Below are 23,555 nucleotides of genomic sequence, written 5' to 3'. Positions count from 1 at the left end.
AGACAGATTTTGGTATTGATGCATATGTATGTAGATAATATTGCTCGGCCCATAATAGCTCATTGGCATGACTCTGATTATCTTTCCCTGTGTCAAACCTCTTCTCATATATCTCTTCCTTTCCATCCTTTCCTTTTCTTATGTCATCCCGTCTTCCCGTCCTCTTCCTTCCACCTGATTTGGTTATATGGGCACCAGAAGCTTATTTTAGCCTCATGGGTTATGTTGTTGTATTTTTGTTTATGGTAATAATGACTGTCTGGGAGCTATGGGCATGTGGAACAAATGGAAAAACTATAACACATACCCAATTACCACTCTTCTTTAGTCATTGGGTCAATGTATTATTTACTAACAACATGTCATGCAAAAAGCTTTTATTGTGACAACATTTTGTGCTTGTTTTATTATAATATGATGTATTCTCCTACTATTATTACTGCATTTTAAATTCTTATTTACATACTATAATCATTAGTGTTCGCCCCTATTTATTAACGGACTGATATTTACATATAACATACAGTCTATGCATATAACACATCTTCCCCTATTAATTACCAACATAGTCGATTATCCGGGTCCCTGAAGGCCAAGCAAGCTCGCGCTGATTCGGAACGTAGCCCAGTGACGTCACGAGACATCAAGCTAGCTGCAAAAACCCTGAGCAAAAACCGGAAATTGATGGAACTTATTTTCACAACAAAAGCTCACACTGGTGTATTTTGGAGGGCTTTTTTTGCTATTTTATGACAGCAGTCTCCTGTGTGTTGGAGTTAAATGAACTTACATCTCCACGTATATCGTTTTATGATTCATAATTAAAGTTGAACATTTGTGTAATTATTTGATTGGATTTGATTTGCTGTACAACCTTATCCTAAATGGATGTCTATGAGTCAGAAGGTTGGTGGTTCAAGACTCATCATGGCAAAGTGTGAGAGATGATGAGATATGGAAAGCAAGATGGTGTGATGTGATAATGTGAAAACTGTAACTCCCGGTTGGTACCAAAAAAGGCAGGCAGGTGTACGGGTGGGCAGACAGAGACAGATTTTGTTTAGTCTCAAGGAGACTCCCCAAAAACCTCAGAGGGACGTGACTTTTTTTTTCATTTCCTTTATTATTATTTTTAGTTTTCATGTTTTGAAATATGTTGTGTCCTGGCCAGCCTAATCATCATCATCATCATCTTTATTTAAAGAGACTCTCGGTCCATTATTACAACACTCAAATATAAATTAAAAATGGCAGTGATACCAATGTTTCCACAGAGGTGACTGGTATCATACAGCATGCACTGAAACACGGATTTGACAGCAGCATAATGACAGAGTTATGAGAAACATTCAATCGACAGATGAATTTGTACATTAGATTTCTCAAAAGATCATGGAACGTGTTGACTCGTGCATTACAGAACATTTCACTTGCACTGCACCACCTTGGTTAACGTCAAATTTGACTCCGTAATCAGAACAAACATTTAGCAACTGTTGAAAACCAGCACTGCTAGGAGATGGTTTACAAACACATTACCAATCACACACCCTGTTTTACAGACACTTAAATCACCTGATAGATCATTCATATAGATATTAAAAAGGCGTGGTCCAGTCATTCCAAATAATCTCCAAACTGTTAAACTCAGTGGTTAAAGCAGGCAGTCCATATCTAGATCACTGTTTAAATTAAGCAAATGCAATACAAATAAAAAAGTGAGATTTTGAATGGAGGGCTTTTACTTGTGATTACATATTTTGACAATATTGTATTTGTACTTTTACCCAAGTATCTGAATACTTGTTCCACCACTGACCATAGTGTGTATGATACAATATGTTCACAAACGTTGCCAATAAACTTAGATTCTGAGATGTTCAAGGGCTGTTTTAATTTGAAAAAATCCTTCCGGAAGTTTCAATTAAACTGTGAGTGGCTTTACACTGGTGGCAGGAATGGCGGCTAAGATTACTAGAGGAAGGAGCCCAAATAATCCATGAAACTTTACTTCTAACAGCCCCGCTGAGGAATTTGTTTCCAGCGAAACGCAGAAACACCATCCCATGACGGACTAAAGGGAGAACGAAGCGCTATAACGTGAGATAAACGCGGTTAGTTGTCCAGCTTTGAGAAGGTGGACGCACTTTGCTAGTTAGCTTAACGTTAACTGCCACTGACTTTGATTCAAGGTAGCGGTTAGCTCGCAGTGCTGCTAGCCAGCTGTTGGCTACTTTTCTTGGCTGGCCCAACAAGTTAACTAAGTCAATAACTGTATGGAAACATTCCTCATTTTAGTATTTGAGTGGTGAGTAGCTGTCATTGTGAACAGATAGTATTGGGGGCTTTTACAGAGAGTGGGCTCAGACGACAACAGCGCGTTGAGAACATTATTCCTGCTAACCTAGCTAGTGCTGGAAGGCTAGCTAAGTTTGAAGTCTCGCCCATTTTTTTTTGGTCCTGCCCTAGCCATTGGCTAAGGGCTAATCAACAGCCAAGTAGCCCGGTTTTCAGGGTCGATTGGTACTACGATGGAAAGCTTAACGCTGACTGATTACGAGCAGAAATATTACTCGGATTTGTTCGTTTACTGCGACACGGACAATACCAAAAAAGTGGCTTCCAATGGGAGAGTTCTTGACCTTTTCCGGGCGGCCCAGCTACCCAGCGAAGTTGTCCTGCAGGTAAGCTAGCGTTAGCGAGTGTCATTATCCCCAGACTGTGATGGTGCTGGCCACGAACTGTTATATGGATATTTGTTTACCAACTTGCTTGGCTGTCAGAGCTGGCCTGTCATCCAGTTAAAGTGAGGTTAGCCCTGGTGGTTAGCAATGCTGCGCAGCATAAGAGAGTAGACACACCTTCTTCTGGCTAATGCTAGCTGTAGCCGAAGAGGGTGGGCAGCCAAATCACATAGTTACCCTTAGCTGAACATCTGGGTTCAAATTGACATCCTACTTAGAAAACAGACGTGTATGTCTTCTCTTTAAGTATATTTTCGTGATTGTGTGTTGAACAGTGCCCATACACAAGGTTGTAGCAAATATGTCCTCATCAGCCCTTTGCTTCAGACCTACTGCTCAGTACCATCAATCCAAATTCAAGATTTAAAGGCTTTATTGTCATATGCACTGTAGCTACAATGTGGTTATGGCAATGAAAACAAGTCCCAGTCTCTCAACAAAGCAACATACACATATATAAACATTAAACGATACAAATAGTGCAAGAAGAAACAGAATAGAAATAAAATATTGCAAGTGACCAATGTGCTAGCAATGCAGGAGAAGTAGACTATACATGTGAAATAGAATAAGATAAAAACAGAATGTCATATTAAATACTGTACAATAATACAATTCTGCCTATTGTAGTAATACATACGTGAAATGTAAACATACCACGTTTATATAATGAGCTACTGGATTGGAGCTTTTTTAATGTATAAAGTGGGGTAAAAATCTTGTGTTTATTGCAGACATTTTATCTTAATGAATTTGAGGAGGTCATGGGACAGAATAGAAGACTTCTGTCTGTGTAACCTTACTGTGTAATTGGGCTTAATGTAAAAAAGGGTGTAAAATAAATGTATCTTTTCAGTGCGTCATTGCACGCTGGTAAAAATGAGAAAAAGTCTTCAGATGACTTGTTATTTCTTCCTGTCTTCTCGCTCCTATAAAATCCATCATTATTTCCCCCACTGGGTTAAGCTGACATTGAGGAAAATAGTACAGACCCAATGTCACAGTGTCTTCATGTCAATTTGATTTATAACCGTTGGCACCTAACCCACACAGTCTCAACAATCATGAATTAGAAATGGTGTATCATTCGACCAGCTTTTACACAGACCGTGCATATACTCAATGGCCACATTACATTTTTAATTGACAGGCTTATTTAGCTTTTAAAGTCACTTGTTTTGATGATCCTAATGTTTAATCTGATAATACAGGTATGCCTGTAAACCTTTTTGACTATCACCACCTGATTAGTTTCCCACTCAGCAGGCTAATATTTGCATTTTGTGAGTCAGATTCTTTTCAAGGTCAACAAGGGGAGCTGCAGGGTGGAAGAATTAGGCAGTGTTGTAATCCTCTACTTTCAAAACGTCCTCTGTTGTGGCCAATAGACACATACAGCTACAGTGTCATGTTGTAACAGGCGGAGAGAAAGCGTTGGTGCTTTGTTTGTCCAGACGTATCAGAATAAGTCCTTTGTCAGCAGGAAAGGGATCAGTCAGCTGTGGCGGGCTCTTGGTGTTGTGGCTCACAGCACTGAAGGACTCTTCTTAATGTTGTGAAGTGTAACTCCGTTGGTATTAATTATGCACAGGATTCTGGTATCCACACGGATCCACACTCTGTATATTTACACTCATCAACCATGCATTGTCTTTTACATGCTTCTGTACAAATACAAAACACGTTGTTGTTGCTGTTGTGCTGCCCAGTCTTACATTCAGGACTAAGCGGCTCAGCATGGCGCCAAGTAAAGCAAGATATGTGATAATCAAGCTTATTTATGGTCGGACCCGCTGAACATCTGCCAGTGAGCTGAGCAAATGAGACTGTGGATTGGGCTGTTTTCAAGTAAATAACATTGTATAAAGCCACCATTGTTTGTAGAACTTGGATACATAATAATACATGGTTACTATATTGGTTAAGACCACTGACCACATCGTTACAGGGTACATGCAAGGATTTGAAAGAGTGGTTTTAACCCCTATGTTTTTAAAGATTGTGAATATGCTATGTTTTTCAACATAATCTGGTGTATCATACATACATTTATACAATCGCGTAGACATACGTGTTGTCTCCTGGTGTCTCACATCAGATGCAGCGCGAAGAATAGCTAGCTAAGCATTACTTGATAATAATAATAAGACACTATTTTGTCTGATAACGTTTCTTTGTACATGAAAACAATGTTGTTAACTGTTCCTCTTCGTCCCTGTGTGTGTGGGTTTAGATCACAGAGCTTTGTGGAGCCACTCGGCTGGGTCACTTCGGGCGGAGCCAGTTCTACATCGCTCTGAAGCTCATCGCCATCGCCCAGTCCGGTCTGCCCCTAAGGGTCGAGAGCCTCAACTCGGGTGAGTCCAACGCTGACTGGAACCATTGATCTTACAAAGAACCTCCCCTCCCACAGGAAGGAACAAGTATCCACTCAGTACCATCACAGAAAGTGCCAGGGGACTCGAAGCTCATGTGTATCTATTATGGTCAGAATATTGTTTGTTTTTTTACAAGAATGTAAAGCTTGTTATTCTGTGTTGAATGCTGAACGTGTGCATTCAGTGGACTCATTGTGTGCTGGATAAAGTAATTCAATCACAGTTAATCTCATTCTGTTGGTAGAGATCTGGTGGCTCCATCCCTGCCTCATTCTGTGTGTGTGTGTGTGTGTGTGTGTGTGTGTGTGTGTGTGTGTGTGTGTGTGTGTGTGTGTGTGTGTGTGTGTGTGTGTGTGTGTGTGTGTGTGTGTGTGTGTGTGTGTGTGTGTGTGTGTGTGTGTGTGTGTGTGTGTGTGTGTGTGTGTGTGTGTGTGTGTGTGTGTGTGTGTGTGTGTGTGTGTGTGTGTGTGTGTGTGTGTGTGTGTGTGTGTGTGTGTTCAAAAATAATTAGATATATTTTATGCCAGCTATTTCCCACTGGTGTGGCAGATAATAGCCTTATATTTGTGTTGTATATCAGGTGGATGGTAAGAACCGTTTCTACTAACTTTCTATTTATCTTTACTAAAAAGAGTCTGTAGTCTTAGCCCTCAGGCTTTAGGTTAACAAATTAACTTCTCTGTTTGACTTTGGTGAGTCCTCTAAAAAATAACAACCACAATGTGGGATGTCATCGTAACCCGCTGCATGAACTTACTTGCTTGGCCTTAAATATTGCAACATAAAGTTGTTGAAATTATTTCCTCATTAGATATGAGGAACCACAGAGGCCACTTCCTCGCAAAACAAAATATTCGTGATGTACAACGTGATTAGAGTTTAAGACCATTTTATGCTATTGATGTAAAGAAAAACACTCAGCCATATCCAGGTCAGCAAAAATGATCAAGGTCGTGTCCACCCACACATCTATCAATACTTCCTTGATATCATTATTGTGACGGGGCTAAAATCCACCACGCATCTCAGACTGATGATATCTGACTATCTAAGTGCAACGGAGAGTGGGCGCAGTCCTTGAGTTTAGTGCATTAAAGCAATTTAAATCAATTTCAAAGTAATCTTTCCTCTAATCCTCTGCATGGATTCCTGTCTCCTCAGTCAAAGACTTGCCGCTGCCCAGGTTCGTGCTGGGGAAGAACGAGGCGGAGGCGAGGCACGCAGCGCTGTACACGGACACGGACGGTCTGTTCCCAGCGTCCGCTGCTGCCGTGATGCCCAGACCGCCTGGCTGGGTTATCCAAAACAAGAAAGGTCCCCCAGCATCCACTTCACTTCCTGTCCATGAGGTGGTCCAGCCCCTGGCGCCAAGCATAGAACCACAGGTTAGTAATCCTACTCTCCTCGTATAGAAATGAACACTAATGGCGCATTTCCACTAAGCGTGTCCCGCCCGTTTTTGGTTGCGTTTCACTCAGTGTAGTTCTGGCTAGCCGGTTCTTTTTCACAGTTTTTATGGCTCTCCAAAATCGAGGTTCTTTCCGGGCCAATAACCGGGCTGAGTATGCTAAACTAGTGAGAGAATCGCTGGAAACTACAACAAAATGAACATATTTGACCGTGATTTAATTGTAATACAGGTTTCTAAATGATGCCGAAGTAACAACATACTGATACCGGTTAGTGAAAACCATGAATTAATGCTTTGACAAGTCTGCAGACAGACGGCCGGAGAAACACCTTTTTAAAAAGCATGTTTTCTGAATGGAGATCGACTAAGCTAACGTTGTATATGCTCCGACCGTCCATACTCACAACAACGGCCTACAGACGTAAATAAAGCAGCGACTGTACTCGCCATGACACAGGCAGTCTGTGGTTTGTACTGGTTTATCTTTTGCCTAGTTTCTGAACAGTATGAGTAGTCCAAACATTTGGTCTACCTATGTTGTAAATGTATTATCTTTTCAATTTACACACGGCATCTATTGCACGTCTGTCCGTCCTGGGAGAGGGATCCCTCCTCTGTTGCTCTCCCTGAGGTTTCTCCCATGTTCCCTTTAAACTGTGGGGTTTCTCTGGAAGTTTTTCCTTGTACGATGTGAGGGTCTAAGGACAGAGGGTCTGAGGACAGAGGGTCTAAGGACAGAGGGTCTAAGGACAGAGGGTGTCGTATTGTCATACTGATATTCTGTACACACTGTGAAGACCACTGAGACAAATGTAACAGTTGTGATATTGGGCTATATAAATAAACATTGATTGATATGAGGAGCTGTGAGCTCTGAGGGCTAACAGCTAACGGCTGATGTTGGTTTTGTGTTTCGCATTGAAGATGACGTCACGACTCCGCCTACACTGCGTTACTATAGTTACTGCCCCAGCTACTAAACTGTAATGGAAATGCAGCATAAAGTGAGCCTGGCCTAACGAGGCCTAGCCATACCGTACTAAGCCCTGCGAGGCCCTGCAGTGGAAATGCGCCATAACTGGTGTACAAACAAACATGACTACTTAGTGTTTGATATCATCACATGTCTTTGCTCTTTCGCTTGATTTAAAGATACTGTACATGTATACATGCAAAAACAATAAATGAAGGTATTAGTTTAGTTCGATTTTCTTTTTGAAATGATTCTTTATTTGGTGTCGCATAGTATTTCTATTGCATTTTGCTCAGTGAACAGTTCAAAGACCCAAAAATAGCAAACAAACCAAGATACAATAAATGAGTAAATAAACAAGCAAAGAAAATACACACAAAATAAATATAAAAAAATCAAACGAGAATAAAAAACGGTACACATGGGGTGTTTTTCTGCGTTAAAGAAAACGGTTTAGTAGTTATTACATTACATTGCATTTAGCTGACGCTTTTATCCAAAGCGACTTACAATAAGTACATTCGACCAGGAAGATACAAACTTGAAGAAAACAGAATCATATAAGAACATCAGGTTTCAAAGAGCCAATCGTTTCAAGTGCTACTCAACTGGCTTTAGATAAGCCAGTCCTTTATTAGTATATAAGTGCTCTGTTAGCAGTTCTTTGTTAGTCATTCTATCGCTCGAAGTGGAGTCGAAAGAGATGAGTTTTCAGTCTGCGCCGGAAGGTGTGTAAGCTTTCTGCGGTCCTGATGTCAATGGGGAGCTCATTCCACCATTTTGGAGCCAGGATAGCAAACCCACGTGTTTTTGCTGATGGGAACTTGGGTCCCCCTCGCAGCGAGGGTGCAGCGAGCCGTTTGGCTGATGCAGAACGTAGAGCACGTGCTGGGGTGTACGGTTTAACCATGTCCTGGATGTAGGAAGGGCCAGATCCATTCGCAGCATGGTACGCAAGTACCAGTGTCTTGAAGTGGATTCTAGCAGTTACCGGAAGTCAGTGAAGGGAGCGGAGGAGCGGCGTGGTGTGGGAACATTTTGGAAGGTTGAAGACCAGGCGAGCCGCTGCATTCTGGATGAGCTGCAGAGGTCGGATGGCACATGCAGGGAGACCAGCCAGGACGGAGTTGCAGTAGTCTAGGCGTGAGGTGACGAGAGCCTGGACCAGAACCTGCGTCGCTTTCTGGGTCAGCTGGGGACGCATCTTCCTGATGTTGAAAAGCGTGTATCTGCAGCAGCGGGTTGTAGCAGCGATGTTTGCAGTAAACGACAGGTTGTTATCTAGGATAACACCCAGATTCCTTGCAGTCTGAGTCGGGGAAACAACAGAGGGGCCGATATTGATAGTTAGGTCAAGAGAGGGACAATCTTTTCCCGGAAGGAAAAGCACTTCAGTTTTGTCAAGGTTATACCACATTTATTTTGATTTCCCCACAATTAAGAACACATTGAACTTTACTTTTATCTCCTTTACATTTGATTTCCTCCCACAACTGAGTGCCGCAGTTACTAAAGATATGCTACCGGAATACTCTCCTGTTTCCTGTACATTTTTGTGTCCGTAAATGACTATCTTTTTCTTACAGTGTGTTGCCTCAGTAACGTAGACCTCTTTTCTATTTGCATCTATCGTGAAATAGCTAGGAGCTTGAACATCCCTTATCTGTGATGAGCAGATGATAAAAGCTTTGAAGCAGTCATGTGGCTGTGGATGTTCGCGATGGAAATCTTGTAGTATATGAAATGGCATCTGAAAGTTAATACCCATAACATGTGAAACCATAATATACCGTAGTGGTGACACTGAGCTTCTGCTTCCTCACTGCGTGTCAAATTAAGATTTTTTAAACGCTGCACGTCAGAAGCTGGTGATTCTCATTCAAGCTGGAGTTGCTTACTGGATGTATTTTTAATCTGCATACATATTTCACGTGTTTGATTGTACTTGTGTGTGTTACCAGCCTGAGCCCACGTCCCCGGTGGTCTCCCCTCACCAGTCTCCCCCCACCTCCCCTCAATCGTGGAGGAAACACAAGCGTCAGGCCAGCGGAGGGAACGCAGACAGACAGCCGGTCGTTGCTCCAGCTGGAGCCGTGTGGACGCACTTCAGAGAAGCGCAAGCAGCAGGTAACATCCCGACTGTTGATATGATGGCATTAATGAATGTGTAGCTGCAACATGTAGTCAACTAGGTGATGGGCAATCAGCGTATCGATTGTTTGTTTAGAAACTGCCTGCATTCTTCTGTGCCCGTCTCTACGGTGATCCAGCTTTTCTGTTTTATAACTACTGACTGAATATCTTAGGCTATTAGACTGTTGATCAGACAAAACATCACATTTCAAGCCGTCACCTTGGACTCTAAGAAACGTAGATACCACATTTTCACTATTTCCCGATTAATTGTCAATATAATCATCAGATGAACTGATACCGAAAATAATCTTAGTTAAAGTTAAAGACGGTGAAAAGAGGCGACAAGATGAAGGATAACTCTTCTGCAGAGTGGAGTGTTTTCTGATGTTGAAAAGCTTAAATATATAGTTTTAGATTAATAACACATACCAGCTATTATATTATATTTATTAACTCCTTATGGACCACCAGTGATGGACGTTGAGACGAGGACAAAGACCTTGCAGAAAAGCCAGTTCAGAGCATATTAGTTGTGTTTGTATTACTTCCCGATGTTTGCAGCTTGTACATAAATGATGTTTGCTGAGAGTAGCAGTTACATCAGTTAGTCATTAGGAGAACACAGAGGAACATCACATGCCCTGAGCAATGCTTTCGTCAGCACAAAATGTGTTCAGGAGACTCTGGTATAAAAAGGATCCCTTAAAAGCGTCAAGTCTGAATTGATTAGCCTCCAGGTGCAGCCCTAATCCTCTCCTAATGGCACGTGTGTATCATGGAGATGTAACTGTACGTTCCCTCTCCTCCTCCACAGGTGCGGTGCCCGCTGAAGGGATGTGGCCGTCTCACTCGCCCCCTCCTCCGGGTCAGGAGAGTTGGGTCAGTTTCACAGCGGACACGCCGCCATCCAGCGCCATCCCAGGAATGCATCCCTCATCAGCCCAGGTAGGCAGTCCAACACATCTATCGCCATCTTAATAAAGAACTGATTTCCCTTTTACAAATTGCAGTTATATTATGTGCAACTCACTTTTCGTCGAGGTAGCTTGGCCTTAAATACTTCAGTTGTTTAAAATGTTCAGGATTTATTTCTATAAAGCACACAATCGGCATTTGTCTTACCCAAGTCCACATACATAGCATTTAACTGCAGACTACTGATAATACATCAACTAATTACACAGAAAGGTGGGTCTGTGGTTACAAAGAAATCACAGACACATCTTGAGATTGTGAAAAGGACAATGGATTGATTCTGACAGGCTGTGTTAATCATCGCCGTCGTCATCACCCTCTTTTATCAAAGGAAAAGGCATTACAAACACAAGATGTCTTACTACCTGAAGTGGTGACTTAAACATATATCAATGTTTTCCCTGCCTGCACTTAACTCCCGTGTGACATTGTTTAGCCCAAGTTGAAAACCAGCCCCTGTACCCAGCGTCTGATTTAAGACAGACGTCATGCTGATCTTTTGTTTCTTGAGTAATGTTATTGCATATTTCAAATATGAGATGATTAATGGGAACTAATGATAGGCTTTCTGACTGTCCTACTGTTCCAAATTCCTTGAAGAACAGGACTTTTTTGGAAGAGTAACATTGCCATTTTTTGACATGTCATCAACAGTCATGGGATTTTTTTTTTAACAGTTTCAAGTGTAAACAGCCCACACTATGACATACTGTACACTAGGGCTGTGCAATGAATCATATTTTAATCTTGATTACGATTTTGGCGTGCAACGATTCCGAAAACAACGTAATCGAAATAAAACGATAAATTTTTATTTAAAAAAAAAAAATGTAATTGTTTTTTTTATTTTTTTTATGTGTTTTTCAGTTGAATTATACTTAAAGTTCCGGGTAATCAACTGTTAAAAACATAATGTTACATTTTGTTGTTGTTGCAATAAATGGATGTTTTCAAAGTAAATGGATAATCGTTTTTTTAATAATCGTGATATCAATTATTGACCAAAATAATCGCCCTACTGTTCACATAGGACATGGTTTATTCTGAACTTTACCTTCAGTGCTGGTTTAATATATCCATGTCTATTAAACCAGTGCTGTTATCTCAAATGTTTCTGTAAATGTCCCATTTGTTCCCCATAGGAAAGCACAACGATACGAACGGTGGCCTCAGGAGCAACAGCCAATGAGATGCAGCGACAGACGAGCGGCTACGATGATCCGTGGAAGATCACGGACGAGCAGAGACAGTATTATATAAACCAGTTTAAAACCATCCAGCCAGATCTAAACGGCTTTATACCTGGTAGGATTATGCAGAAAAAAACACAATAAAGCTAACGTTTAAGGATAATTGTTTAACCATCAGTTTCTTTGGGTTTTAGGTTCGTCTGCAAAAGAGTTCTTTACCAAATCAAAACTACCGATTTTAGAGTTGTCACATATTTGGTGAGTCAACCCTTTTATCCACAAACACTATGATTGTCTGTGCTGAATGTATACAGTTGTTTTGTGAGGACTGCAGACTCACCTACGTCTAATGTGTGCTTTGAAGGGAGCTGTCAGACTTCGATAAAGACGGGGCGCTGACCCTGGATGAATTCTGTGCCGCCTTTCATCTGGTCGTGGCCAGGAAAAATGGATATGACCTCCCTGAGAAGCTGCCTGAGAGCCTGATGCCAAAGCTGATTGACCTGGATGACTCAGCAGGTCTGCAAGCCTCCCCCCCCCCCCTCCCTTCCTCTCACTCCGACTCTCTGTCTGTGTTCCTACCTCCCCTAATGTCCCAACCTCAGGCCTCATAAAGCCTGTGAGGTTACAGCACTGCAGTAGTAGTAAATCTATACATTTACTCGGGTGATGAAGTACTTTCTATAATGGAGCTGCTGTAGGTTTCTGCTTCCCTTTCAACGTTATATACTGTATATACTGTACTGTACAGCAAAGACGGACTCAATGCGTTGGTAAATTAGACAATTGTTTTCTGTATTTAAGGGAAAGGTAACACACTATGAAAAAGCACTGGTCTTATTTTTAAAATATATATAATATCCCCTAGGGCTGCTCGATTATGGCAAAAATCATAATCTCGATTATTTGGGTCAATAATTGATATCACGATTATTAAAAACGATTATCCATTTACTTTGAAAACATCAATTTTTTGAAAAACAAATGTTGAACGGTACGTTTTTAACAGTCGATCACCCTGAACTTTAAGTATAATCCAACTGAAAAACCAATAAAAAATTAAAATAAATAAATAATCGTTTTATTTCGATTAGGTTGTTTTCATAATCGTTGCAAGCCAAAATCGTAATTGCGATTAAAATACAATTAATTGAGCAGCCCTAATATCCCCTTAAGAGTAGTTGCATTAATGAACTGCTTACAGGAATTTGGTATCATTTTCTTTTCATATTAAGCATTTTCCCTTGTCTGTCTTTCATTTTTTTAAACTACATGTTAGATTTACAAAAGGAAAACTGAATATTTCTGTCCTTCAAAAATTAAGCGGTTTTTAAAGAGCAAAAACTAGCAAGAAAAGTATTGACAACTTTCTCAAACAACAAATAAAGAGATGATGTATTGCCGTTTGTTTGCCACCCGGACCCCTAATATTTTAGTTGTGGAATAACATGGCTGACCTGTGTCTAATGTTCTGTGTCCAGAGGTCCCGGACCAGGCCGCGGACGTCGGGTACTCGGGCTCCCCGGTGGAGGTCACCCCCAACAAGTCTCCCTCCATGCCTTCACTCAACCAGGCCTGGCCCGAGATGAACCAGAACAGCGAGGTTCACAACACAAACATTTCTTATTGCTCCATGTTCGTTTGCTTTGCCGTGTTGCATTTGATTCATCATGATTAATTGCTGAGGGGTAAATGGGGGCTTTTTCTTTATCCATCCATCATGATTCAACTGCTACTTCATCCTCTTCATCATCAAACATAATTACTGATAATTCAGCACCTCTTCTCTCACTTCCTGTGCCGTTCTGAGTGGAAGTCTGTTGTTCCCACGCCCGCCCATGATGTCACATCGATGGCCGATGATGTCACACGACGGACGCGGCTCGGGCTGATGATGTAAATGTGTGATGTCACTGCACTGGCTGACATGTTTTTTCTCACTGTCTGTCTGTCTCCTGCAGCAGTGGGAGACGTTTAGCGAGCGCTCCTCCAGCTCACAAACTCTGACCCAATTTGACTCTAACATTGCACCAGCTGACCCTGTAAGTCAATCACTTAGTCTGCATGGTTTCACCATTAATGGACAGACATTAACCCTCTCTGGATCTCCATGAGCTCTCTCTGTCTCTCTGTCTCTGTCTCTCTCTGTCTGTCTGTGTCTCTCTGTCTGTGTCTCTCTCTCTCTGTCTGTCTGTCTCTCTCTCTCTCTCTCTCTCTCTCTCTCTCTCTCTCTCTGTCTGTCTGTCTGTCTGTCTGTCTCTGTCTGTGTCTCTCTGTCTGTCTTAGTCTCTCTCTCTCTGTCTGTGTCTCTCTGTCTCTGTCTTAGTCTCTCTCTCTCTGTCTGTGTCTCTCTGTCTGTGTCTCTCTCTCTCTGTCTCTGTCTCTCTCCCTCTCTGTCTCTCTCTCTCTCTCTGTGTGTGTTTCCATTCAATTGTCAATAGATCTTTAAGCAGACAAAAATGAATATGAACGCTGTTATAGAGCAGGGCTATTCAATTAGTTTGGAATGGGGCCGGTTGATGAAAATGATCCAAAGCAAGGGGCCGGGAAAAAGATGGCTTGAAATATGAGCTTCAGATACAGTAACTACTACAACAGCATAGTGGAGTGCATATATTGTGTTTCATTCAATCAAACAACATGGCCCCTTTCTAGATCTAAATGGCAAGTTCAGAACTCAGTGGGCCGACATGTGAAGCTAATTTAACCATCAACATAATTTAATCTGATTTAGGTGAAATGATCTAATCATTCACGCAGAGATGCAATCAAGGACGGGAGTTGTCACTACAGTAGCTAGTAGGTGGGTTCGAAACCCGAGCCCGCCGAAGTTTTCAGGCAATGTCTTCCCCTCTATCTCTCAACGTAACACCCTCTCTGGAATAAAGGCACTCTGGCCCAAACAAACAAGTTGATTACTTTTTAACATTATACTCAAAAGGCCAGTAAATATCACCCCGGGCCGGATTGTGCCCGCGGGCCCCCAATGAATAGCCCTGGTGCTACACAGTGCAGTTTTGTCAGAAGTTAGCTTCGTTTTTATACATGGCAAGCAAGCGGTGTAAAATAAGTAGTTGGAAAACAAACGAGTCCATCTTACCCATTTACTAGAGAAAAATGTGGGAGAGGTTTTCAGGTCGATAATAATATAATAAAGACCATGTTTTGAGATGTACGGAGACAAAGACACAAAGGAACCAGCGGAGTGCTGCAAGTTAGATGCTCTCCACATCATAACGTATTCCTTATTATTGTTTCCATATCCCGGTTATCACATTATCTCCTTTACGCTTTCCACAAAGGCAAAAACACAGCCTTGAAGCGAGTTTAAAACAGGACATAACAGCTCTCTCTCTCGCTCGCTCTCTCTCGCTCGCTCTCGCTCTCGCTCTCTCTCTCTCTCTCTGCATGGTGTTTTTTCAAAGTGCAGCAGCAGCCAGTGTGTGTGTTGTGACTTGGCTGGCTTAGCTTCTATTGGACCTCACTTGTTTTCTACAGTGACCCCACCAATCACTATTGCATTTGCAGTGTTTCCATATATGGTCCAATGCTGTAAGTACTTACATGTGTTTGGTGCTGCGTCATTTACTGTGGAAGTTTCCAAGTCCCTTTTTGCCCCTAAAGCAGAATTTCCTCACGAATAGCTCTGCACTATAAATCAGGCGGAAAACTGCAGTATTGACGAGCACTACTTTCCCTTTAGCAAGAGTCTGCATCTTCTCTAGAGTGCTTTTGGGTACTTTGACATTCTGGGCAGAAATCCCAGCAAATAAATACTGAGCAGTCCCTGAACAAGGATGCCAAATGTCCCCCTCAAATCTTTGGAATGGCAACAAATTAAGAGTTCAGTACCTGCAGCTCAAGTACAGTTTATGTACAAAGTAAAGCTACTTTTTTAGTACGTTAAAAGACTCTGATACCACAATCATATTCCAATTACAATCTCACTTTAATACTTATCAAATGAGCTTTCAAATACAAATGAATCCAAGTGGCAGAAGGAGGAAAGCCTGACAAAGTAATTGGACAATAAAGTGTTCCGATTACAAACGTGTCCTTCTTTAAAACGTGTGTCTCTCCCTTCAGAAGTCTGTCTGTCTCACCTCCTGTAACTTTGATCTGTTCTTCAGGACACGGCCATCGTCCACCCGGTCCCCATCCGGATGACGCCCAGTAAGATTCACATGCAGGAGATGGAGCTGAAGAGGACCGGCAGCGGTGAGACAGCCTGCTGCCTTCAGACTGACGTTCCATTACAGTAGTGCAACATTGCCTAAAAACTACATTCATTTATCCACAGTTACAAAGCCATATACGATTTTTTTTCCTTCATAGAAATCTCATAATTTCTGAGGTTTTTAATTGCAAATGTATGACTTAATAATCTTAAACAATAATATAGGTTTTTTTAATTCTGTAAATAAGGATCTCTTTCTTGTAAAATGACAGCATTCATCTCTGAGAAAACTACCCTACTTGCCCGGCTTTTATTACAATACAATGCCTCAAATACTCCGTAGCATGCAGAAGCCAGTTTTATTATAAAACAAGAATAGCATGTAGAAGAACTTGGAATCATCTATGAGTGTGAGCTAAAGCTTATATGCAACACTAGTACCGTACTTTTCGGACTATAAAGCGCACCTGCATAGAAGCCGCAGCAGCTAAATCGTCCGTCTGTCTTGCTCTCGTTCTGTCTCTCGGTTCCACTTTTACTTTGGCGCGCTACCTGTCTCACTCTTTTCCGGCCTCCAGCTTTTCCTGCTGGAGCCCGCCGCTTAAAGGTGGCGGGCGCGGACCGGTCATAGAGCCCATAGAGTTAAAGGTGGTTAATTTTACCTGTAAAGTCCATAGATTTAGGAGGTTCCCTAGTGGCCGTTAGCTGTACAACAAAAATGGGGAAAAAAGTCGCGGCTTATAGTCCGAAAAGTACGGTACATGTTTTGAGAAACATACAGATTTGAATGGCTTCCTCAGGATTTGTGTCATAACATCTTGATGATACGTTTAGTAAGAGTACATCAGGGGTCGGAAACCCTCCATTGGCACGCTGCACTGTAACCAGTGGCACACGAGGAATAAGTGGAATAAGTGTGCAAAATATTTACATCTTATTTTCGGATCCTGAACGAGACCGCCGTCAGAGCGCGTCTCCCCGTTCCCTGCAGAAGGAAGCCATGCACGCAACGCAGCCCGCTCTCTTCATCTCCAGGCGACTTTCTGCCGCTTCCCTCCGCGGTGAAACGATCAGCACCGCGGAGGGAAGCGGCAGAAAGTCGCCTGGAGATGAAGAGAGCGGGCACTGCTGCCGCGCCGGCACTTCACAAACTGCAGTATCCATAAGGAGCTGTACAAATGCCGCAGTTTTTGCGTGGCTGTGTCTTTAGTTGAAAGCCCAGTGGGGATCTGCTCATCTCTCAATAACAATAATATGCTACATCGGGGCGGACTGGCCATCGGTGTGTGTCTGGAGAATCACAGAACGGACGGTCGTCCTTATTATTATTGTGCCGGTTAAACCAATTATTTAAATGTGTTATTTAAAACGGCATCATGTATGTTGCGCTGACAGGTGAAAGAGGTCCACCGAGGCTCCCCCCCCCCCCCCCGTTGACAGTTCACGAGCGTCGGCTCTTCCCTACTTTGCCGACCCCTGGAGTACATGATTAACCGCCCAGAACATCGTGTCTCCTACGGTGTGAATCAGCTAGTAAGAAACCAAGAGGCTGCTGTTTGTTTTGAGTAAACAGTACTTGGCGTCATTAAACATAATCACTCTGGATTTAATTCATAAACATACAGTGGAAATATTCCGTGGTCATGTTTCCGAAGCTGTTCCTGAAGATATTTAGTGATGAAATGAGCTGGTCTCCACCCCGTAGAGCTAACTCAACATTTGTTTTATCTTAAACCCTCAGACCACAACCACCCGACCAGCCCGCTGCTGTCTCAACCTCCAGAGCTGTCCGAGGAAGCCAGTCTATCGACATCCATGTTTGTAGCCGGCAACGCTGTCGGTGAGTAAAGGATGCTGTGCCAGGGAGATGTTGAACAAATAACCAATTGGTCGTTTTGTGGCAAAAAATGTAATGCAAATCAATGCAACATTTGTTTTTTGCCCACATTCTTCCTTGTCAAAACCTGGTGCCTACATTACCCACAATGCAACTGCACTACAGACCATTCAGCCTGACATGCTATTGCATTATATCCAAGTCATCAATCACATTGAGGTTGTAACTAACTGGAATAAAATGTCTTCACATGCTGATGTTTTTGTTTTGATGTCTTTTTAAAGGTGATGGCTACAGCAGTTCAGACTCCTACACCTCAGACCAGGAGCCAATCACAAGACAAAGGTCAGTATTGATTTATTGTCTTTGTGTCGTGTATCCAAGCATCTGTTCCTGTTATTATTTTTCCAATCTGCTCTGATCAATCTCATTGTAAACAGATCAGGGAGAATTTGTTCATATCTTGCCCCGATAAACATTCCTGTTGTCATCTTGCAATATACTAATATATATAAATAGTTATAACGCTATAAACCGTATTTAATTTACATTATTTAACGTCATATTCTGTGACGTTATGTGTAAAGACTTTTTAGCACTACTTTTTATTTAGTATTTTTGTATTTGATTAGATACGTTGCATTGTTGGAGCTCAGGTCAGCAGGATGTCATTGCCATTCCCACACTGTAGCTCTGTGCATATGACGATAAAACCTTTGTATTTTAATTGAAGAAACATATTTGTGTCCAGGTCTCTGTCGGGGACGTCTCCAGAAACTCTGAAGGTGGTAGCCCCCCCTCCGCCGCCCCCCCGCCCGCACCCCTCTCACTCTCGCTCCTCGTCTCTCGACATGAATCGCACCTTCGCCGCCGTAACCGCTGCAGGACAACCGCCATCTTTAGCCATAACTTACCCGCCCGCTGTGCCTCCGAGACCCCTCCCCACACAGGTGAGGGGGACAGAAACACTCAATGATGCAAATTCAAAACCCATCTCTTCGCATCGGTCTCCCTTGTAAACTAATTTCCATCACCTAGTTTCCGTTCAACATTACCACCACTTCAGTCACGTGCTTTTATCACACGGCAATACTTATGTTGATGTGTAATGTTTTTATAATCTGAATGCTATGACGTTTGTATATATACATTTTGATTTGATTTGATTTGACAGAAAAACATCACCCAACCTATCGCATTATCAAAATCAATTAAAAAAGATTATATAAATTGTTTTGTGATCTGTCTACTTGTACTATGTACCCTGTAACTCGTCTGCATAGGGTGCAGTTTATTGCATTTTATTGAATTACTTGAAAGTAAAAACTCCCGTATCAAGTGTGATTTTACTCGTGAAGGCCTTCACCCCCCCCTCCCTCTTTTCAGTCGTCAGCACCACACACCGGGCATCGCTCGGAGGCTGAGGTTGTTCCAGGCGGCCCTGCGGCGCTCACCGCCTCCACCTCCCCCCATCAGGTTCCCCAGCAGCCCAATTTCGCCGACTTCAGTCAGTTTCAGGCCTTCGCTGCGACTGACCAGCCTTCCAGCCTGCCGGAGGACGATATCCACAGTGAGCCAGGACAGGTAGTGTGTGTGAGTGTGTGAGTGAGTGTGTCCAGTGTCCAACCCTTATTAAACCCTAAAGTGAAATTGACATCGGCTGTTTTATTGAAAATTACATTCAGAGTTTCACAACAATGTGCATACAAATTGCACTAACAACAAACTAGCTGGGGTATAGTTTCTTAAGAAGAAAATACATTTGATGAATGTCCAAAATGATTACCCTTTTTTAACTTCTCCGAGTATATCTTTTTATTTACATTGTGACTGTTCTTTTTGTGATTGTCGCACAATCCCTTGCATGTGTGGGCAAAATTAGACGCATAATTTTAAAGTTGACACCCATAGTGTTTCCCATTGTCTGTGTTCGTTTCAGAGTGGACCATCTCATGCTTTTCTGTGTCTGCAGGTGGAGAAGCCTTCAGAGGGCGCCGGCCCTTTAAGAACCGTGAAGAGTGACGGCCAAGTAGATGAGAGAGTCCCAGCCACTGTCAGCTCTGTAAGTCAACATATTCTTCTATTAAATATGAACTGAATATATTATCAACTACTTACAACAATACTTATCAACCATTAAATATCATTAAACCAAAGATATTCAATATATCATTTACTTTTGTTTCCTCGTCAGGCCAAATGTTCCGGGTCTGGTCCGTTAGGCCCGCCTCCCAAACCTGTGCGCCGGAGGTTGAAATCTGAAGACGAGCTGCGGCCGGAGGACGAGGCACCCGGTCCGCAGAAATCGAACATCATCGCTGCCGTCCTGGCGACTCAGCCCTCCATCCCCAGGTAGGACATTCAGTTAGTCTGTGAACAAGAGCTTTGGAAGGACGATGTAAACGTAAGTTAAGGTTAGCATTTTCAAAAGGGGGGTTCGTTTAGCATGAAGCACTTGAAATAACTAAAGCACATGTGTCAAACTCGTGGCCCGGGGGCCAAATCAGGCCCTTAGTGGATTTAATTTCGGCCCGCAGGATAATTTCTAATTACTTTTAGATCGCACACCTTCACTCCATCCTGAGGGTCTCCTCCGCTCAGAGCCTGAGCCCAAACATTGATGAACTTGCACCCGAGATGAGATGCCAAGTATCTGAACTAGCATCACAGAGCAACAACCTGAGTTTACATGGATGTTTCCTTCTGCACTTTCTCTCTCACGACAACAGGGCATGTTTGGTTTTTCTTTGAGGGGAATAGTTTTTTTGAAGCTGTTGTTGGCCTGTGGAAAAATGTAATCATAAGAAATGACTCTGCAGATAGAGCCATAAGAAATGAATGCAACTGATTATTTAATGTTGTTTTTAAAGGCAATAATGTAAGCTTCGTTGGTTCCAGGTTTAATATGTGCAATAAGTTCATTTCAATAAGTTCTGCAATAAACATTGAACCAGTCCGGCCCTCGACTAGTACCCATTTCTTTTATTTTGGCCCACTGTGTATTTGAGTTTGACCCCCCTGATCTAAAGGATACGTTAAAAAAAAAAAGTAGAAAGAAAGTGAGGTCAAAGATGTGTGTATCTCACACTGCACTGTAACTAATTCATGTACCTTTTGTTATTCATGTTCTATTATCTTTGTGTTTTTAAATGCCATTTTATAATATTAATGTCTTTGAATTGCCGTGTCTTGAAAGGTGCTATATAAATAACCTTGCCTTGCCTAAGTTGTTTTTCTTGTTGTCTTTTTTTAATCCAAAAGTATGTGTATTTGTGATTTCAGGTCAGTTGGAAAAGACAAAAAGTCGATTCAAGCTTCTATCAGAAGAAACAAGGAGACGAACACAGTGTTGGCACGACTTAACAGTGAACTGCAGCAACAGCTGAAGGTACGCACAATCAAAATAAATAACAATGTGATTCTTTCAGGCTGGAAAAGCAATGACTCGTAACTTCCTCTCGTTCTCCAGGACCTGCTTGAAGAGAGGATATCCCTGGAAGTGCAGCTGGAGCAGCTCAGACCGTTCTCTCATCTTTAACCAACGTGAGGAGGAAAACTCTGCTGTCGTTCATCTGAAGCGAGGCTGTGCCCCTCGGTGTGACTCCCCCCCTCCTCCTCTTCCTCCTCCTCCTCTTCCTCCTCCCACCATCTCAGCTTTCCCTGGAGGCTCCGGCCGGCTGCAGGGTGCTCCGTTAAATCTCCTACGCTCCATCACGCACACATTAATCATACACCAGAAGCAACTGAGAGCACAGATCCTCCGACAGGCGGAGGAGGAGGTGACGGGAGCGTCGGGCGGGGGGGGGGGATTTACACAAACTGGCACTTTTCAATTTTTCTCAAAAGAGAGTGAGGACGACTGAGACATGAGTGGCGGACAAAACTGCGAGTGCCGTCTGAAGACAAAACTGCTGGTGTCTGATCACTTTGTGAATGACTGAAGAAGAAAGGTGTGTGTGTGTGTGTGTGTGTGTGTGTGTGTGTGTGTGTGTGTGTGTGTGTGTGTGGCTGTGTGTGTGTGTGGCTGTGTGGCTGTGTTCCTGTTTAGTGATTACTTGAAGCTAGCACCAATGTGTTCATTCTGTCTTGGGGTACGGACTCCACCAAACTCCTTTTTAAAATCAGGCATATTTTAAAGAGCAGTGTCGTATTTTTGAGTAATACTTCTTCACTATTCTTTTTGTTAGAGAAGATCCATATCATTGAAATGGAGTCTGTGGTTAGCTTAGCTTCGCAAAGGCTAGCTTTGAGGCTTTCCAAACATCTACACCAGGAGTTTGGTGAGGTCTGTCTCCATTAAAACATACCGTGCTTCTTCTGAGCAGGACGGTGTGTGTGTGTGTGTGTGTGTGTGTGTGTGTGTGTGTGTGTGTGTGTGTGTGTGTGTGTGTGTGTGTGTGTGTGTGTGTGTGTGTGTGTGTGTGTGTGTGTGTGTGTGGTGTGTGTGTGTGTGTGTGTGTGTGTGTGTGTGTGTGTGTGTGTGTGTGTGTGTGTGTGTGTGTGTGTGTGTGTGTGTGTGTGTGTGTGTGTGTGTGTGTGTGTGTGTGTGTGTGTGTGGCCTTACACGGCTAAATCATTACGGTGAAGGCTTTTTTTGTTTTAGTTTGACGCATCCTGTGACATGAATTCAGCCCCTCCCTCTTCTTACTGCCCCCTTGAAGTGTGTGTGTGTCACATGTTACACAGTGTTGGGTTTGATGTGACTGAATGGTTTAAACTTTATGCCAAATGACTGAACTCTGCTCTCTTGCCTCCGTCTGGGCTGTTTTTAAAAACAGAAATGCAACCATCTTTCCTTCAGGTTTCTCTCGTGTGTAAACATCTCGGCTTTCTTTTTTTAAACATTTCAGTTGCTTTTTACCGTCTTTTTCTTTCACATGGGTGGGAAACCAGTTCAACGGATATTCACTCGGACGGTCTGAAGATTTTCCAGCTGCTTGACTGCAGGGGGCTAAATGTATGAATACTTGTTCTTGTGATCAGCAAACAAACACGCATGCACAGGTCTAGAGTTACAGATTTAAGAACTCAGCGGTTTTCTAATCGGGCAGGCGGCACTATGCAAGTACGGGCGATACATCCTCACAACTATACTTAGCTGTTTGTACTATGATAGTAGCAACGGTGTGAGCAGTATACTCTGGTTTTTGTATCGTAGATCTTCCAGAACACCATTTACCGTACGTTTGTGATTCAACCGGCCTTTTTTCTTTCCCTCTGGAGCTTCCCCTCCCCCGGCTCCAGAGGGAAGTCCAGATCAGTGTTTTATCAGGGCACTTTCACCCTACATGTGCGAGATGTGACCGTGGCTGGGTGTGGACGAAGCTCACTACAGACGGAGACCAGTCGACAGAGAAGGAGACCTGAATGACCCAACTGCACTTTGAACCTAAACCTCCTCCTTATTTGTATTTTTACTTGTTACATCCCGCTTCCTGCTTTTTTTTAACTCTTGCAATGAACCACTCGTTTTATTTCTTCACCTTGGAAACTGTAAGGGTTTTTGTGCCAGTACCCTAAAAGTCTTGTTGGGTCCATTTTTTTTTTTTATAAGTGTTTTGTCCCCGGAGCTTCCCGTGTGTCTGAAGAATCTGTGTTCTTCTCAAAGCCTTATTCCCCGACTGGCGTTCAGGTTTCCTCTGTGGCTGACTGACCTCTCCTCCTTGTCCTATCGAGGCTCGCCTTCTTTTTTCTGCTGTTGAGGACGATGATGTTCTTGGTGTGTGTGTGCGTG

The 23,555-nt window shown here is 42.7% G+C and overlaps 1 protein-coding gene across 2 annotated transcripts; it reads left to right on the top strand.

Annotated features, from left to right (window-relative positions):
- The first annotated feature begins 1,942 nt into the window (after nt 1–1,942).
- On the top strand, nt 1,943–22,197 carry reps1 (RALBP1 associated Eps domain containing 1). Of its 2 annotated transcripts, XM_034076348.2 has the most exons (19): nt 1,943–2,684; nt 4,978–5,101; nt 6,284–6,507; nt 9,468–9,633; nt 10,457–10,587; nt 11,760–11,922; nt 12,002–12,065; nt 12,172–12,326; nt 13,289–13,410; nt 13,769–13,849; nt 15,938–16,025; nt 17,726–17,824; nt 18,106–18,166; nt 18,573–18,771; nt 19,208–19,405; nt 19,794–19,883; nt 20,016–20,173; nt 21,104–21,209; nt 21,291–22,197. In XM_034076348.2, the coding sequence occupies exons 1-19, from the start codon at nt 2,532–2,534 to the stop codon at nt 21,357–21,359; spliced, it is 2,451 nt and encodes an 816-aa protein (XP_033932239.1). In that variant the 5' UTR covers nt 1,943–2,531; the 3' UTR covers nt 21,360–22,197. The 2 variants fall into 2 exon arrangements, with proteins under 2 accessions (XP_033932239.1, XP_033932240.1); XM_034076349.2 differs by lacking the exon at nt 13,769–13,849.
- The last annotated feature ends 1,358 nt before the right edge of the window (nt 22,198–23,555 follow it).

Source organism: Pseudochaenichthys georgianus, chromosome 24 (genome assembly GCF_902827115.2).
Source record: "Pseudochaenichthys georgianus chromosome 24, fPseGeo1.2, whole genome shotgun sequence".
NCBI classification, from domain to species: Eukaryota; Metazoa; Chordata; class Actinopteri; order Perciformes; family Channichthyidae; genus Pseudochaenichthys; species Pseudochaenichthys georgianus.
The sequence above is the reverse complement of the archived record's forward strand: the minus strand, read 5'-3'. Positions and strand labels throughout refer to the sequence as shown.

Excerpts from the sequence above, each read along its gene's own strand:
- reps1 (XM_034076348.2), top strand. The coding sequence starts at position 2,532 with ATGGAAAGCTTAACGCTGACTGATTACGAGCAGAAATATTACTCGGAT. Across the intron at positions 19,406-19,793 it reads TCCACAGTGAGCCAGGACAG|GTGGAGAAGCCTTCAGAGGG; the intron begins GTAGTGTGTGTG and ends CTGTGTCTGCAG. Across the intron at positions 20,174-21,103 it reads ACTCAGCCCTCCATCCCCAG|GTCAGTTGGAAAAGACAAAA; the intron begins GTAGGACATTCA and ends TTGTGATTTCAG.